We start from the raw sequence: 17310 nt of genomic DNA, 5'->3' as shown, positions 1-17310 counted from the left end.
TTTCTACATGTATATCTTTCCTTCCAATATGGAGTCCATGATCAGATAAGGGGGCCTCAGTAATGTCTTTGTGTAAAGACATAGAAAATCAGAGAAATGAAATTTAGGAGCAGTAGGACACAGACCACAAGCTGGGTGTTAACTTTGCCAATTAGATGTATGTATGCTAATACAAGCACATATTTAGATAAGATTAGCCAATTATATTGTTACAATGCATGAATACTAATAACCTATATAAAGACTGAACGGATTATGTAATAAAGAGAGATCTGCTTGGATTCTTAATTTATTACAGTGGCTCTTCCATGCACGTATTTGAATTTTTGCAATTTAATTTGGAATAAGCACGTCTTCTCAGGATTTCCCACTTTGTGGCAACAAAACTATGACATTTATTTTTTTCTCCCTGCTTTCCTGTGTGCATCTTCTAATCTGAGAAATAAGATGTTTTTCTGTGAGTTGTTGCAGCTTTTTAGAGTCAAAAACAGGGCTGTGGAGTTGATAAACCAAACCTCAGACTCCGACTCCTCAATTTCCATGACACCGACTCCACCAAAATGGGCTCCGATTCAGACTTCACAGCCCTGATAAAAAAGGAGATTTGTGTGTACTCACCGTAAAATCTCTTTCTCTTAGCCTCTAATTGGGGGACACAGAACCATGGGTGTTATGCTGCTGTCCACTAGGAGGCGACACTATGCATAATCTGAAAAAGATTAACTATGGCTCCTCCTCTGCAGTATACACCCCTGGATGGCGTCAGCCTTCTCCAGTTTTGTGCAAAAGCATTAGGAGGAACATTAACAGAAACATAACCATGCCTGTAAGAAGGCCACTCTCTACGAGCTCAAAGAACAATATGAGAACTGAACCGTAACAACGGCCCGTAAGGGCAACAGGGTGGGAGCTGTGTCCCCCAATTAGAGGCTGAGAAAGAGATTTTACGGTGAGTACACAAAAATCTCCTTTACTCTGTCGCCTCATTGGGGGACACAGAACCATGGGACGTCCCAAAGCAGTCCCTGGGTGGGAAGCAATGGACGAATATTGTGCTAGCAGGTCCCTAAACTTGAGGCACTGCTGCCTGCAGAACCCGTCTACTCAGGCTCGCATCTGCTGAGGACTGGGTATGAACACTGTAGTGTTTCGTAAACATGTATAGGCTAGTCTAAGTGGCAGCCTTGCACACTTGTGCCGAAACCTGGTGCTGAATGGCCCAGGAGGCCCCTACTGCCCACGTAGAGTGTGCCGTGATACCGGCCGGAAGAGAATTGTTAAGGCAGTAAGCCTCTTGTATGGTGGACTTGATCCACCTGGCAAGGGTAGCTTTGGAAACCGGCAGACCCTTGCGAACGCCTTCCGGAAGAAGGAAAAGGGAATCAGACTTCCGGAAGGGTGCAGTCCTAGACACGTATATACGCAATGCCCCGACGAGGTTAAGCGTATACAGAGCCTTCTCCACTCTATGAACCGGACCGGGCAAAGGGACGGCAGTGAAATTTTCTCATTGAGGTGAAAGTTGGACACAACCTTCGGAAGGAAGGATGGTACTGTACGGAGAACCACCTTGTCCTGGTGAAAAGCTAGGAAGGACAGTCTGCAGGAGAGTGCTGACAATTCCGACACCCTGGCTCTTAAGCGAGCCTAGAGATAGCCTGGCGTCCAGGCTCGATTGAAGAAAACCAAGTACCTTTGGGAGGGAATAAGAGTGGGACCTGTCCGCGAGATTGGCACCAGGTAAAGAAAGCTCTCTAGGTATGGTAATAGATCTTGGCGGAGGCTGGCTTCCTTGCCCTAATCATGGTCGTAATGACGTCCGGTGAGAGCCCTGCCTGGGCTAGAACCCAGGTCTCAAGGGCCACGCCATCAAATTGAGAGCCCGAGTTCTGATGGTAGAACGGACCTTGTGACAGAAGGTCGTGACGGTTGGGGAGACGCCAGGGGGCGTTTGCTGTAAGTTGTACGATGTCGGCGTACCATGTACGTCTGGGCCAGTCCGGCGCGATCAGGATGGTTGGAACTCCCTTTTGCTTGATCTTCCTCACGACTCTTGAGATCAGGGGGAGGGGTGGAAAAATGTAGAGAAGCTGGAACTGGGTCCAGTCCTGAACCAGGGCATCCGCTCCGAGCGACCGCGGGTCGCGTTTCCTGGCTATGAAATTGGAGACCTTGGCATTGAGATGGGATGCCATTAGATCCACGTCCGGGGTCCCCCAGCGATGGCAGATCTGGTGAAAAATTTCAGGATGGAGAGACCACTCCCCCGAGTCCATTCCTTGTCTGCTGAGGAAGTCGGCTTCCCAGTTGTCCACACCCGGAATGTGGACTGCAGAGAGTACCGACCTCGTGTCTTCCGCCCAGTGGAGGATATGAGCCACTTCTCTCATCGCCTGGGTACTGCGGGTCCCTCCTTGGTGATTCACATATGCCACCGCCGTGGCATTGTCTGACTGTATCCTGATATGAGAGGCTGCCAGCAAGTGATGAAAGGCTCTCAATGCCAGGGGGATGGCCCGAATTTCCAGGATGTTGATGGGCAAGGTTGCTTCCACTGGTGACCACTTGCCTTGTGCCCTGTGATGTAGGTGCACCGCACCCCAACCTGTCAGGCTTGCATCGGTGGCCAGGACCTTCCATTGACCTGAGAGAAAGGATTTCCCCTTGCAAGCGAAGTTGGCTTGAGCCACCAGTGTAGGGACCTCCTGGTGGACGATGTTAGCCGGAACTCCCGGTCGAGGGAGAAAGGATTCCTGTCCCAGGACCTGAGGATGGCTAGTTGAAGAGGCCGGAGGTGAAACTGGGCAAATGGTACCGCCTCCATTGCTGCTGCCATCCTGCTGAGGACTCTCATGGCAAACCGGAGATCGGGGGGGATTGCGGAGGAGTATGCGAACTCCCAGACGGAGAGCCAGTGCCTTGTCCCTGGGAAGGAGCACCAGCCCCCTGGAGGTGTCGAATAGCATCCCCAGGAAGGTCAGGGACTGACTCTGGGTAGTCACTGACTTTTGTAGGTTGACTCAACTTCGAGCCAGCACCCGCAGGACTGGGGAAGGAGCGACATGGGGAACGACCATCTCTACTTCAACCGGGCACCCCATAATAGGGGGCCGAGGAAAGAGCCATGCCGGGAGTCTCACAGGAGACCCGCTTTTCTTCATCTGTCATCCGGGAAAAAAACAGAGTGAAAAAAAAAAATTATTTAGGTGTGCCTCCTTGCGACACTAAGCAAAAACTGGAGAAGGCTGACGCCGTCCAGGGGTGTATACTGCAGAGGAGGAGCCATAGTTAATCTTTTTCAGATTATGCATAGTGTCGCCTCCTAGTGGACAGCAGCATAACACCCATGGTTCTGTCTCCCCCAATGAGGCGACAGAGTAAACATACATACATGGCTGAAATCATGCAAACAGTGCCTGATAAATGCTGCCTGTGGATTGGGCAGAATGTATCAGGTGTCAGGATCACTTTAAATACCTTTGAGTAGAGATCCCCGTCAAAGTGCATATATGACTGTCTGACTCTTGTTCTTTGTATTTTAAAGACATTTAATTCCATTCATTTATTTTTCCTTTTAAATCCAGCACAAATAAATTCATAAGATAGGTTTGAAACAAAAAAAAAAACAAGGTTGTATTCATTTTCCAATTCTACAAAATCAGCACACACAAAAAAATTAAATTAGGACTGGGTAATCAGCTGTAATGAGGAGTTAAAAAAGCCTAATAATTCCAAATATATAAATATAGTAAATATTCCCCAGAATACCACCCTTATTGAGACCAGATTTTCTGCACTAGACTACATTCCAAAATAAATTCTGGACATCTTAGAGAAGACTACCTCCCTAAAAGTCCACTTTGAATGCAAATCTGGGTGACTGCTTGAAAGACTTTTCACTGTATACAGAAAAAATGTTTTAAACAAGTCAGATTCTCTGTGCCATAAAAAAATAAAATGTTGAACGGACGCAACATGAGTCCAGAAAGGGATTAAAGTATAATTTCATTTATGTCCATAGGAACTTAGAGTTTAGTTCATTCACTATCAAACTTAATAGAATTTACAGATGTGGAAATTGCGCCTCCACAGTAGCTGCCTCGCTTTTTCTTTGTCTTTTCATGTCGGAAAGATTTTCCCTTTGTGTATTTTAAAACATTATTGGCTTTCTGCCCCCAGTCGCCATCTGCTCCTCTCTATAAAAAAAGGGAAAAAATTAAAAACAGTATAAACTTAACAAATGCCAAGTAAATGGTTTGTATAAAGGTCTACTAACACATCACAGTCAAATAGAGGATTTTCCCTCACAGGAAAAAGCTACAACTTCACAGAAAAAGTGATGAAACCTTGGTCACTGAAACGTATTATAGGCACAATTTCCTTGCGTATTTTTAAAACAAAACCACTAGCAGGACCAAAAAAAAAACACTTGCAAATATATGTAATTGTAGTTTCTCTATCGCTTCATAGGGGGACTCAGGAAACCATGGGTGTATGCTGCTGACCCTAGGCAAAAAAACATTAACTCATACCCAAAAGTGTACGCTCACCAACTGTCAAGGAGCTAATCAATAAGTTTTAGCTCAGTGTCAGTAGGAGGCAGAAATGAGTCTGGACCAAGTTTTGTTTCTACCTTTGGGGTTTTGCTGTTTAATAATTTCTTTTCTTTGATTTTTTATTTCTTTCAGATACGGCTTGTGAGGGCAGAAAAGTGAAGTTGTGTCATTATGATATTTTACCAATAGACCGAGTGCAGTGTGTGGAGTTGTGTCAGTACTGTATCCTTTCTGGTCTACGAGGCAGAAAAACCCCACCTTCTCCTCAAGATCTAGTCTCTCAAGTAACGATCTCCCTTGTCCCCTTCAGCTCTGCATGAGCATGTTGGGCAAAATCGTGACAGCATTGGAAGCAGTTCTGTTTTCTCAGTTCACACTCGTTCTTTTCAGCTGACCCTTCACAACTTGAAAGTACGGTAACATTCCTAGATCTGCCCTTTGTCCTTCCCCCTTGAGTAAAGCATTTCATGACTTGGCATTCCTCTCCTCATTCATCACGTGACTCTCCTTTTCTGCCAAAAGGTCGTCATAAGAGTCCAGTCTTCAGGGTTGGGGAGCTGTCTTCCAGGAGCTTGCGGCCCAGGCCTGTTGGAAACACAGGAATCCTCTCTTCCTTTCAACCTTTAGGGCCATTTATCTGGCCAACGCCACAGCCGTGGCTTACATCAATCACCAGGGCAGAACACTGAGCACAGTAGTCTTATCAGAGCTTTACCGCATTTTTTTTTTTGGCTGAACTCAACATCTCCGCACTATCCTGGGGTCATCCTTACAGGCTAGACTTTTGCATACACTTGTAATGGTTAATTAATTCACTAGTTTATAAAAGAAGTCCAAAAGATTATAGAAACTAGTCATGTAATACATAGGTTACGTATGGAATTGTAACTACAATCATTGTATAATCAAAAATATTTTTTAATATAATGAAACTTCATATCAGATACCCTCATATCAAAAGTGCGAGTGCATGACAACAAAGGTTTACATACATGCTCAGATACAAAGCCAAGTGGCCACTATTATATTAATATGAAGGCATGTTAATCTATATACAAAGTTATAGAATAGAACTTTACCTATTGACGCAAAAGACTGTGGAGATCCTGTGAGCGTAGCTGGGTCTATTTGTGTTTCATGCCTAGACTCTACTGTATCTCAGCCCCCTAAAAAGGTCAGGTCCCCACCATTTTCTATCCTCTTCCAAAACTTCTTGGCCTCTAGTGCCCAAATCAGAATTTTGCTACAGGGAGTTGCTCATCCTGGAGTCGTGAAATGTCACAGTCTTGCCCGTTCTCCAAGGTTCACTCTTTGAACCCATTTACAATGTTCCTCTCTTTGCCTACCTGGAAGATTTCGATCCTGTAGCAATCACCTCCATAATGGCGTGTCTCTGAACTTGAATCTTTTCCCACTGTGTTTTTCCTGGTCAGCCATGAGGATAAGGTACACCCACGTTGTGTCCCATCCTTTCTTCATAAGGACAGCATCCTACAGACGTTCGGATATCTTTGTGATTTCTGAAGGTGGTCTACCCGCTTTCAAGACTCACATTGCCCGATGGATTTAAACTCACGTCATGGTAGGGTGCAAAATGAAGGAAAATCTGCTCCAGCTCAGGGTCACTGCTCATACCTCATGTGCATTGGAGCTTTCCCGGGTTGTTTGCCATCAGGCCTCTGCCTTACAGCTGCTAGGATGCTTTCTGGTCTGTGTCCATACCTTCTCCAAGTTCTACACTGTACTCACCTATGCTTCAGTAAATGTCAGCCTGAACAGGAAAGTTCTGCGTACAACAGCAGACTGAAATCAGATCCGCGAGTAGCTGTTTTATTCCCCACACTAGGGTCTGCTTTAGGATGTCCTATGGTTTCCTTTCACACCCAATGAAGCGATGGAAAAACACTAAGGTTACTTATCAGTAGCTGGTTTTTCCAGAGCCAATGACCGCCCACCTAAAGGCCTTGTCTCACTAAGCGACTTACCAGCGATCCAGACACCGATATCAAGGTGTCAGGATCGCTAGTAAGTCGCTATGTGATCGCTGATGAGCTGTCACACAGACAGCTTCACCAGCGATCAGCACAGCGATGCCGAGCGCCCGGCATCGCTGGCCATCCTGTAAAAAATAGAATCAAAATAAAAAATATAGTTATTCTCACCATCCGATGTCCCGCGCAGTCTTCCGGCCTCTCTCCACGCTCCGGTCCCAGTGATCCTTTGCATGAATGACCGCGAGATGTCACGGTCTCGCGGGATAACAAAGTCTCGCGGTCATTCGTGCAAAGGATCACTGGGACCGGAGCGTGGAGAGAGGCAGGATGGCTGAACGCGACGTCGGAAGGTGAGAATAACTATATTTTTTATTTTTTTTATTGTTTTTTACACCTGATCGCTGGTCTCCCACTGTCACACACAGCGATGTGTGCTGGCCAGCGGGAGACCAGCGACCAAAGAAATGTCCAGAGATTTCTTGCAGCGATCAGCGATACCGGCAGGGGGGCCGCTCGCTGATCGCTGTCACACACAGCAATCTCGCTGGTGAGATCGCTGTTACGTCACAAAAGTTGTGACTCAGCAGCGATCTCGCTACCGAGATTGCTTAGTGAGACGGGGCCTTAAGAGAGAGAGGGATCCCTTCACTAAGGACAGGAAACCTACTGAAATAAAAGGGCGGTATAAACACCCGACATCAGTTGTGCTAAAGAGCATGAAAGCACCTAAAAAAAAAAATGAGTACACAACCAGCACCAAATCATTATTTCACCCAACTCTACAGTGTACACCAACACAGTGAAAAGAAAAAAAAACACAAAAAAAGAAAACAAACAAAGGCGGTGATGGGGATATAAGGCTGCTGTCATGGATTCTGGAAAAACCAGCTACAGTCAAATAACCTTGATGTTTTCCCTTCATCAATTACATACCCATCTGAATTACAGAAGAACGAATCACCTTAGGGAGGGACCACTGCTTGCAGTACCCTTCTACCAAAGGTTAGGACAGCAGAGGAGGATAGATCTATTCTGTATTGATTAAAGAATGTAGAAGGTGAGAAGCACGTTGCGCCCTTACAATCTCTGGTTAATAGATACTTCTGCCTTCTCTGCCAAGAAGGCCGCAAAGGTTTGGAGGAATGAGCTTTGATGTAGTCTGGAACTGGCACCTTACGAGCAGAGTAAGCGAAAGTAATAGTCTCCTTGATCCACCTTGATATCAAATATTATGGTCTTCAGAGTATGGGGTATTTTACTGATTATTATTGCAATGGTTTAAATGGATTTTTATGTAACGCCCCTAGCACCAAGTTTAGGTCCCACGGGGGAACTTTTGGAATTGGGACTTGTCCAGATCTGTCACCAACCTCGATATCCACCTGTTAGTTGCCAGACTGTGATTGTAATCGTATAGTACTCCCAGGGCTGACACGAGAACCTTAAGGGTATTAGTAGCTAACTCAAGTTCTAAACCCCTTTGGCGAATTTCTAAAATGGGCTTAATTGGAACCTTTCCTACTAATTTCTTGCCTGAAAATTCGAAAAACTTTTTCCAAGTTCTGCCAAAAAAATTTTGTTATCGGTTTTCTACTCCAATAAGGTGGAGACGAATTCTGGAGAGAACTCCTTTTGACTCAATAGTGCCCTCTCAAGTTCCATAATGTTAGATGTAAAGCCTTTCATTTGAGAATGACAAACTGTACCTCGAGTGAGAAGGTCCCGAATCTACGTGAAGAGCCATGGATCGGACGTCGGCCTTCACCTCATTAAGGAAAACCATGGCCTTTTCAGCCAAAATGAAGCTATCAAAGCACTCTTGCCTGATCCCCCCTGATAATACTTAAAACTGCCGGGATCATAACTAATGGAGGAAAGGTATATGCTATCCTGAAGTTCCAAGGGATCTCCAGGGCATCTATCGCAGTAGGGTTTTCTTTTTGATTCAATGATCAGAACTTCTTCACTCTCCTTTTGTTTGTTGGCAAACAGATTTCTCTCTGGAAACCCCCACAAGTCTATCATCTGCTGAAGCGCCTCAGAATTTAGGGTCCCTTCCCCTTGCCTCAGTCTGTTCCGACTTAAGAAGTTTGCTCTGGTGTTTTCTGTCCCCTTTATATGCAACGCTGTTAGGGACAGAAGGTGTTCTGCTAGTTGAAAATGAGTGTTTATTGCTACCATTAGGAAGTGGGACCTTGTTCCTCCCTGGTGATTGATATAAGCCTCTGTAACGCGATTGTCTGACATGACGAGAACGTGGCGACCGAGGAGGGACGCAAGAAACCCTTTCAGTGCTCTGTCTACTGCCCACTACTCCTTTAGGTCTGAAGGCTGACCCCTTTTGTGAAACGACCAAGAATCCTGAATCATCTGATCTCTAAGATGTGCCCCCAAACCTAACTTGCTTGCATCCATCCTCAATGTCATTTTTGGAAGGTACATTGCCATTGAGGTTAGGGCTACTATGTGGTCTTTCTTCCCTTCAGGTAACAAAAGGCAAGTCTGACTTAACCTAGAATGAGACCCAAAAAGGACTATCTTTAGCGGACATAAATTTGAATTGTATGTCTTTAAAATCCAGCCAAGCTCTTAAGATGACCCCAACTTTTCACAGCTGTGCTGTGCAGTGCTTTTCTGATTTCCCCATGATCAGGAAGTCATTTATGTATGGAATAATAAGAGTACTTGGTGAATGCTCTTGGCGGCACAGACAAACCGAATGGCAGGGCCTTGAATTGATATTACCTTATATCTCCTTGTATAAAATAAAGCGACTCTTGAAACGTTTGGAAGGTCCGTCATTGAATCAGACAAAATTTTATCTTTAAGCCTGTCCTTATTATTTCCAAAATCCAGTTGCCTTAAGAGATGTTTTCCCAGGGTTGGATGAAGCGCCCGCTCCAGCGATGCGAGCAGTCATCTTATCGGACATATACCCACCTGACATCACTTGGCACTCTCTTTCAGGTATGTTGTCATGGATGAAGTGAAAATAAGATTTTGGGCAGTCAGCGTAAAATCTCTTGAAGCCTTCATTGGAGGACACAGCACATGCCCTTGTTTGTGCCTCTATTGGTTCAATTTAGGGTAATGTCCTTTTCTACTGCTTTCTCACAAACTGATTTGCTCCTTGTCAGTTGATGGGTGTAGCCTGCTGGTGAGAAGTAAACTTTTTCTGCCTAGTGTCAGCCTCCTAGTGGCAGCGGGATACACCCATGTTACCTGTGTCCTCCAATGAAGGCTCAGAGAAAGATTTTTTACCATAATTGAGCTTCTGATAGCGTGGTATGCAAGGATCACCACTTGGACATAAAAAAAAGAAAAAGTTAGTTATTCATTTTGGCTAAAAATGCAGCATACTTCTTATTGTGGCCAGTAGATGTCGCTATTGTGTTATAATGAAACAAACAGAGCAACCCCAGAATATTATCAGAACAATAAGAGAAGTTAAAGTCCTGGGTTACTCATGAAAAATTGAACTGGATGTTCGCTGCCAGCAGCGTAGGCTCAAATTAAAGAGGTGCTCTCAGTCCTAATTTATGCGACGCACCCAGCAGCTTATTCAGCGACAGGAAGATTCCAATATGGGGCTTGTTGTCTTCCCTTTTTTTTTCCTTAAGATGGCGCTGTCCGCTCTATGGCGGGAAAAGAGAGAAAAGGGCCGCACAGTAACGTGTCTCCTGTAGGAATGTGCCCGCAGACTCCCGGACGGGTTTCAGCTGGTTCTGGTCTCGCCACCAGGCTCAGAAGTCTCCCACAGCACCGCTGCTAACCACTCACAAACACTGCATCCGTGGCTCCACGAGTCTCCCTCTCCCAGCCACACGCGCTTCCAGGCCGCTACCGGGTGGCGCTGGTCAATCAAGCTCCTGCTCGCCTGTCGGACGTCAGCGGTCGGGGCCAGACCCAGATCTCCAGCGGTTCAGACCTCCAGCAGCTCAGCCACACAGCCCACCTCCTCCTCCGTCACAGCACCCGGGAAAAAGACGGCGTCCCCAGGCCTCCACCAAAGCAATCCCGGTACGTTTTCACCGAAGCAGCGATTCCGGTGAGTCTGCCTCCTCCCTCCCCTCTCAGGGCTTCAGATGAGGGGTGGTGTGGTCCTTTTTGCTAGGAAAAGTCCTGTTTTTAGTGAATTTTGTGGCCTCAGAATGGGAGCGCAGACAAAACACGTCCTGCTCTGTTGCTGCCTAGGCCACGCCTACGGCTCAGAGAAAGATTTTACAGGGAGTGCCTAGTTCCTAGTATTAGCAGACGAATGCAGATGGAAAATATTCAAGTGAATTGAGCCCCATGGCTGCTAGTGTCTGCTGCACTATAGGACATTTTTTACAGGCTGCTGTACAGGTAGAGTATGAGCCTCCGTCATGACTTTACCACATGCACAATTTGGATAGACAACAGATGCAACAAAATGAATAGCTGGAATTCTTGCAAACAAAAAATATTAGTATCATACCTTTGCTTCAAATGAATTGTTAGCAACCCGAGGATCAATTTCCACTTCCTCTTCAACTACTCTTCGGAACGGGATGTTTTTGGCACCTTCCTGCATCACACCCAAAAAGCACAAGTTTTATTACAAATGACAAAGATGACGGTACGTTGCTTTTCATTGAAACTTGTATTTGGACACCTTTCAAGTCCTGTATTTATGGATACAAGGCTAAAGCGACAGAGTAAAATCACACCAGTGTCATTTATGAAAACTTATCTTGCATGCTATACACACAATTAACATTGGTTGAAGTTGCAGATGACCCATCTTTTCTCCTGTGCCCATGGAAAGGAGTGTGGAACGGTGTTGGGTTGAGGCCTCCACACTTCCTCTACAATAGCCATATGCTCTGAGATGTGTGTGCAAGTCTTGTGTTCTTGTTTATTCCTATTAAGCCCGGCATTCTCTCATAGTTCGTACCCAAGGAAATTTGAGGGTTCATAGGGTTTTTTTCCCTTTTCTCAGATTCCATAGGTTGGCTCGAAGAAAAGGATATTACGGTGAGTACACAAAAATCCCTATTTTCTTCACTTGATAAATGCATATGTGTAGCCATCACTTTTGCAGGGATTCTTAACTGTAATGCAGGATTTTAAGGTGTTAAAGTAATAACCTTTCACCAACATTTAGTTCCAGTTCTGTAACAATAGGTTTTCAATTCAATGTCTAAATTTGTTCTAAATCTAAAAACCTATGATTACAATACATTCAACTGCATAAATACAATAAGTATCTCCCATTTATAGATCTTGAAGTGCCTACAAAGGTAATGGCTGTAAATTCATGTGGTATTAACCCCTTCCCATATCAGGATAAGAATTAACATTCTGGAAAGAGGTCCTATGGGTGGAGGGGGTTCAGAATATTACACAGCCGGCATCTGTCTAACAGCAGTGGCAGGAGCAGAGCTCCCTACTCTGCTGTTAACTGCTTAAAGGGGTTTTCCCATCTCCAAAAGCCTATCCCAGTATGTGGTAGATGTAATAATATTAACAAATACCTCCAATTAGAAATGTAGTATAGTTCTTCTGATTTGTTGTCGCTTACTCCATGTAGCTTAGGTATCTATGGTAACGACTGGTGACAGTGCCCTATATGGGGTAAGCGACATAGCAAATCGGAAGAACTACACTACATTTCTAATTGTATTTGCCAATATTATACCTACTACATATTGGGATAGGACCTTTGAGATGGGACTACCCCTTTAAATGTGTTTATATGGCTCCAGCTGCGGTTGTTAATCTTTGAAAGCATCATTTAAATGGAGCACGTGCTGATCCTCATGTGCATTGGCCCTCAATGGCTTACAACGATGCAAACGCTGGGGACCGATTGGTTACAATGGCAGTGTGGGGGCCTGCTGAGGTACCATCGCCGTAATCTCAGTTCTCCCATGAAGCTCAGCCACAAGCTAACCTCCATAGGAGACTGAGATTTTCACTATACACAGAAGTACTGCAGTATATAAAGTAAAAGCATTCAAAAGATCGGCAGTTCGAGTTATGTTAAAAAACCAAAAAAAAAGTAAAATATTTGTAAAAAGTTAAAAAAAATTGGAGAGGAAAATTAAAACTGTTATGTCCAGAAAAAAAAGTTCAATCTATCAAAATATGGAATTAAATTAACCCAATTAGAAAACAAAGGAAACAAAAAAATAATCAAAAAGTCAGAATTGCTTATTTTTGGTCACTTCATCTCCTTAAAAAAGAATAAGAAATCAAAACGTACGTACACGAAATCAGTATCAATAAAAACATCAGCTCACCAGGCAAAAAACGGACAGCTCAAATCAGCAGAAAAAATGTTTTTAGTCTTGAAAAAAATGGCAGCACAAAGCAAAAAATATCTTTAGAATAGTCATATTTTTTTTTGATTATGTAAATAGAAAAAACATTTATGCAAGTTTGGCATGGCCATAATAGCACTGATTTGGAGAATCAAATTTTCATGTCATTTTTACAGTACAATGAAAGGCATAAAAACAAAATCCAAAAGAAAAAAAAAAAAGTCAGAATTGCATTTTTGCACAATTTCATCCCACTTTGGAATTCTGTTCCCGTTTTTCAGTACACTGTATGTCAAAATTGATGGTATTTAAAACATCTTATTCCGCAAAAAGCCCTCATATGTCTGTCTACACAAAAAAAATAAAAAAAATAAAACGTGATGGCTCTTGGAAGAAGCTAACAAAAAACAAAAAATTCCCTGTTCCTTAACGGATTAATGACTACATTTAATAAATCAAGGCCAGTTCTTTTATTGAGATCCTCGTAGGAGCCATGTTGGCGCAATAAACACAATACAGACATGTTTGTAAAGGATCAGGATTTTATTCATGGTTTCTAAATACATGGTAAAATTAAACCTTTAATATAAAGGCATTCAATTGACTTCCCAGCCAGCAGATACTCTTCTTTGCAACTGTACTTATTTTCTCACCTTCTTGTTAGCCTTGGGGAATGTGTTTGGAGTTGAAACTTTAATTTTCTTATTCTCGGGTGTTTTTCCTAAAATACAAAATCAAACTTTAAATCAGACACCAAAATTGTAACAGATGAATCAGATGGCGTAAAGTTTTACAAGCTAAGAACACAATTGCCCCCATACCTATACAACAGGTTACTCCAAATATCCAAGTTATGAAGGGATGAAAGGGCTTTTTTTCAGCACAGACATTGGTAAGAGGGAGTTTAACCCCTTCACCCCCAAGGGTGGTTTGCACGTTCATGACCGGGCCAATTTTTACAATTCTGACCACTGTACCTTTATGAGGTCATAACTCTCGAACGCTTCCATGGATCCCGGTGATTCTGACATTGTTTTCTCGTGACATATTGTACTTCATGTTAGTGGTAAAATTTCATTCAAATAACTTGCGTTTATTTGTGAGAAAAACGGAAATTTGGCGAAAATTTTGAAAATTTCGCAATTTTCCAACTTTGAATTTTTATGCCCTTAAATCACAGAGATAAGGCACACAAAAAACTTGATAACTAACATTTCCCACATGTTTACTTTACATCAGCACAATTTTGGAACCAAAATTTTTTTTTGTTAGGAAGTTATAAGGGTTAAAAGTTGACCAGCGATTTCTCATTTTTACAACACCATTTTATTTTTAGGACCACATCACATTTGAAGCCACTTTGAGGGGTCTATATGATAGAAAATACACAAAAGTGACACCATTCTAAAAACTGCACCCCTTAAGGTGCTCAAAACCACATTCAAGAAGTTTATTAACCCTTTAGGTGCGTCACAGGAATTTTTTTGAATATTTAAAAAAAAATGAACATCTAACTTTTTTTCATAAAAAAAATACTTCAGGTTCAATTTTTTTTATTTTACCAAGGGTAACAGGAGAAATTGAACTGCAAAAGTTATTGTGCAATTTGTCCTGAGTACGCAGATACCTGATATGTGGGGGGGAACGACTGTTTCGGCGCATGGCAGAGCTCAGAATGGAAGGAGCGCCGTTTGACTTTTTCAATGCAAAATTGGCTGGAATTCAGATTGGACGCCATGTCACGTTTGGAGAGTCCCTGATGTACCTAAACAGTGGAAACCCCCTACAAGTGACCCCATTTTGGAAACTAGACCCCCCAAGGAACTTATCTAGATATGTGGTGAGAACTTTGAACCCACAAGGGCTTTACAGAAGTTTATAACGTACAGCGGTACAATTAAAAAATCATATTTTTTCCACAAAAATGATCTTTTCACCCCAATTTTTATTTTCCCAAGGGTAACAGGACCCTAAAAGTTATTGTGCAATTTGTCCTGAGTACGCTGATACCCCACATGTGGGGGTAAACCACTATTTGGGCGCATGGCAGAGCTCGGAAGGGAAGCAGCGCCATTTGACGTTTTTGGCTGGAATTGAGATCGGACACCATGTCGCGTTTGGAAAACCCCTGATGTACCAAAACAGTGGAAACCCCCCACAAATGACACCATTTTGGAAACTAGACCCCCTAAGGAACTTATCTAGATGTGTGGTGAGAACTTTGAACCCCCATGGGCTTCACAGAAGTTTATAACATAAAGCCATACAATTAAAAAATCATATTTTTTAAACAAAAATGATCTTTTCACCCTCAATTCTTATTTTTCCAAGGGTAACAGGACCCTAAAAGTTATTGTGCAATTTGTCCTGAGTACGCTGATACCCCACATGTGGGGGTAAACCACTATTTGGGCGCATGGCAGAGCTCGGAAGGGAAGCAGCGCCATTTGACGTTTTTGGCTGGAATTGAGATCGGACACCATGTCGCGTTTGGAAAACCCCTGATGTACCAAAACAGTGGAAACCCCCACAAATGACACCATTTTGGAAACTAGACACCCTAAGGAACTTATCTAGATGTGTGGTGAGAACTTTGAACCCCCATGGGCTTCACAGAAGTTTATAACATAAAGCCATACAATTAAAAAATCATATTTTTTCCACAAAAATGATCTTTTCACCCTCAATTCTTATTTTTCCAAGGGTAACAGGACCCTAAAAGTTATTGTGCAATTTGTCCTGAGTACGCTGATACCCCACATGTGGGGGTAAACCACTATTTGGGGGCATGGCAGAGCTCGGAAGGGAAGCAGCGCCATTTGACGTTTTTGGCTGGAATTGAGATCGGACACCATGTCGCGTTTGGAAAACTCCTGATGTACCAAAACAGTGGAACCCCCCACAAATGACACCATTTTGGAAACTAGACCCCCCATGGAACTTATCTAGATGTGTGGTGAGCACTTTGACCCCCCCAGTGCTTCACAGAAGTTTACAACGCCCGGGCGTGAAAATAAAAAATTCGTATTTTTTCCACAAACATGATCTTTTAGTCACCATTTTTTTATTTTCCCAAGGGTACCAGGAGAAATTGGACCCCAAAAGTTGTTGTCCAATTTGTCCTGAGTATGCTGATACCCCATATGTGGGAGAAACATGGATTTTTGTGAGTACTCACCGTAAAATCCTTTTCTCCGAGACGCTCATTGGGGGACACAGAGACTGTGGGTGTGTGCTTCTGCCGTCTGGAGGCCGACACTAAGTGTACAAAAAAAGAGTTAGCTCCTCCTCCGCCGCATACACCCTCGCCCCTAGGCCGGGCGTAACTCAGTTTAGTGCATAAGCAGTAGGAGAACGCGCCTTAAACTCAGGCAAGAAACTATATGTCTGAAAAAGGGGGCCACCCTAAACCTTGTACAAGGATTTGTAAAACTCAAAATAAGTAAATGCCAACTGGCTGATAGGGTGGGTGCTGTGTCCCCCAATGAGCGTCTCGGAGAAAAGGATTTTACGGTGAGTACTCACAAAAATCCATGTTTCTCCTTCGTCTCATTGGGGGACACAGAGACTGTGGGACGTCCTAAAGCAGTCCTCTGGGCGGGATCTTAGCTCACCCAATCCCTGCTAATTTGCGCCCCTGATTAGAGGTGCGCAACTGCTGCCTGGAGAATCTTTCTTGCCAGGCTTGCATCCGAGGATGCCTGGGTATGTACGTTATAATGTTTGACAAACGTATGTAAACTGGACCAGGTAGCTGCTTTGCATACCTGCTCCGCTGAAGCCTGGTGTCGTAGTGCCCATGAGGCACCCACTGCCCGTGCCGAGTGAGCCTTGATCCCTGCCGGAACCGGCGTGCCACTGATTTGATAAGCTTCTTGGACCGTCAGGCGAACCCATCTGGCCAAAGTCGCTCTGGACGCAGCGAGCCCCTTCCGCCGTCCCTCTGGAACCACGAATAGAGCGTCTGTCTGGCGGAATGGCGCCGTCCTTGTCACATACCTCCTAAGAGCTCTTACCAGATCCAGGGTGTGCAAAGCCTTCTCTACCCTGTGCACCGGTGCCGGGCAAAATGAGGGTAAGACGATGTCTTCGTTGATATGAAATGCAGACACAACCTTCGGCAAGAAGGGGGGAGCTGGCCTTAAAACTACCTTATCCTTATAAAAGGTTAGGAACGGTGGTTTACAAGATAAGGCCGCCAATTCCGAAACCCGCCTAATAGACGTTATGGCTACTAGAAAAACGACCTTTCTGGACAGGTAAGGTAAGGAGACCTCTTGCAATGGTTCGAAAGGGGCCTCCTGAAGGGCTCTGAGCACCAAGTTCAGGTCCCATGATTCCGTCGGCGCCTTATAGGGGGGTACTAAATGTGCGACCCCCTGCATAAACGTCCTAACCTGCCAGACGGAAGCGACTTTTCGTTGGAAAAGTACCGACAGGGCCGAGATTTGCGTTCTGAGGGAACTCGGGGCC

General features: G+C 44.1%; 1 protein-coding gene across 4 annotated transcripts in view; it reads right to left on the bottom strand.

Annotated features, from left to right (window-relative positions):
• Window positions 1-3992: 3992 nt before the first annotated feature.
• NOLC1 (nucleolar and coiled-body phosphoprotein 1) overlaps window positions 3993-17310 on the bottom strand; it is a 78646-nt gene continuing 65328 nt past the window's right edge. For all 4 annotated transcript variants that reach the window (XM_073560078.1, XM_073560077.1, XM_073560076.1 and 1 more), the window contains 3 exons: window positions 13491-13558; window positions 11010-11099; window positions 3993-4196 (listed from right to left, as the gene is read on the bottom strand). In XM_073560078.1, the coding sequence (XP_073416179.1) occupies window positions 4038-4196; window positions 11010-11099; window positions 13491-13558 (317 nt within the window). In that variant the 3' untranslated portion in view covers window positions 3993-4037. The remainder of the gene's footprint in view (window positions 4197-11009; window positions 11100-13490; window positions 13559-17310) is intronic.

The sequence above is a fragment of the Dendrobates tinctorius genome, unplaced genomic scaffold (genome assembly GCF_039654945.1).
Source record: "Dendrobates tinctorius isolate UK_male_01 unplaced genomic scaffold, ASM3965494v1 ptg000292l, whole genome shotgun sequence".
In the NCBI taxonomy this organism is placed as follows: domain Eukaryota; kingdom Metazoa; phylum Chordata; class Amphibia; order Anura; family Dendrobatidae; genus Dendrobates; species Dendrobates tinctorius.
This window is presented reverse-complemented; position numbering and strand designations above follow the sequence as displayed.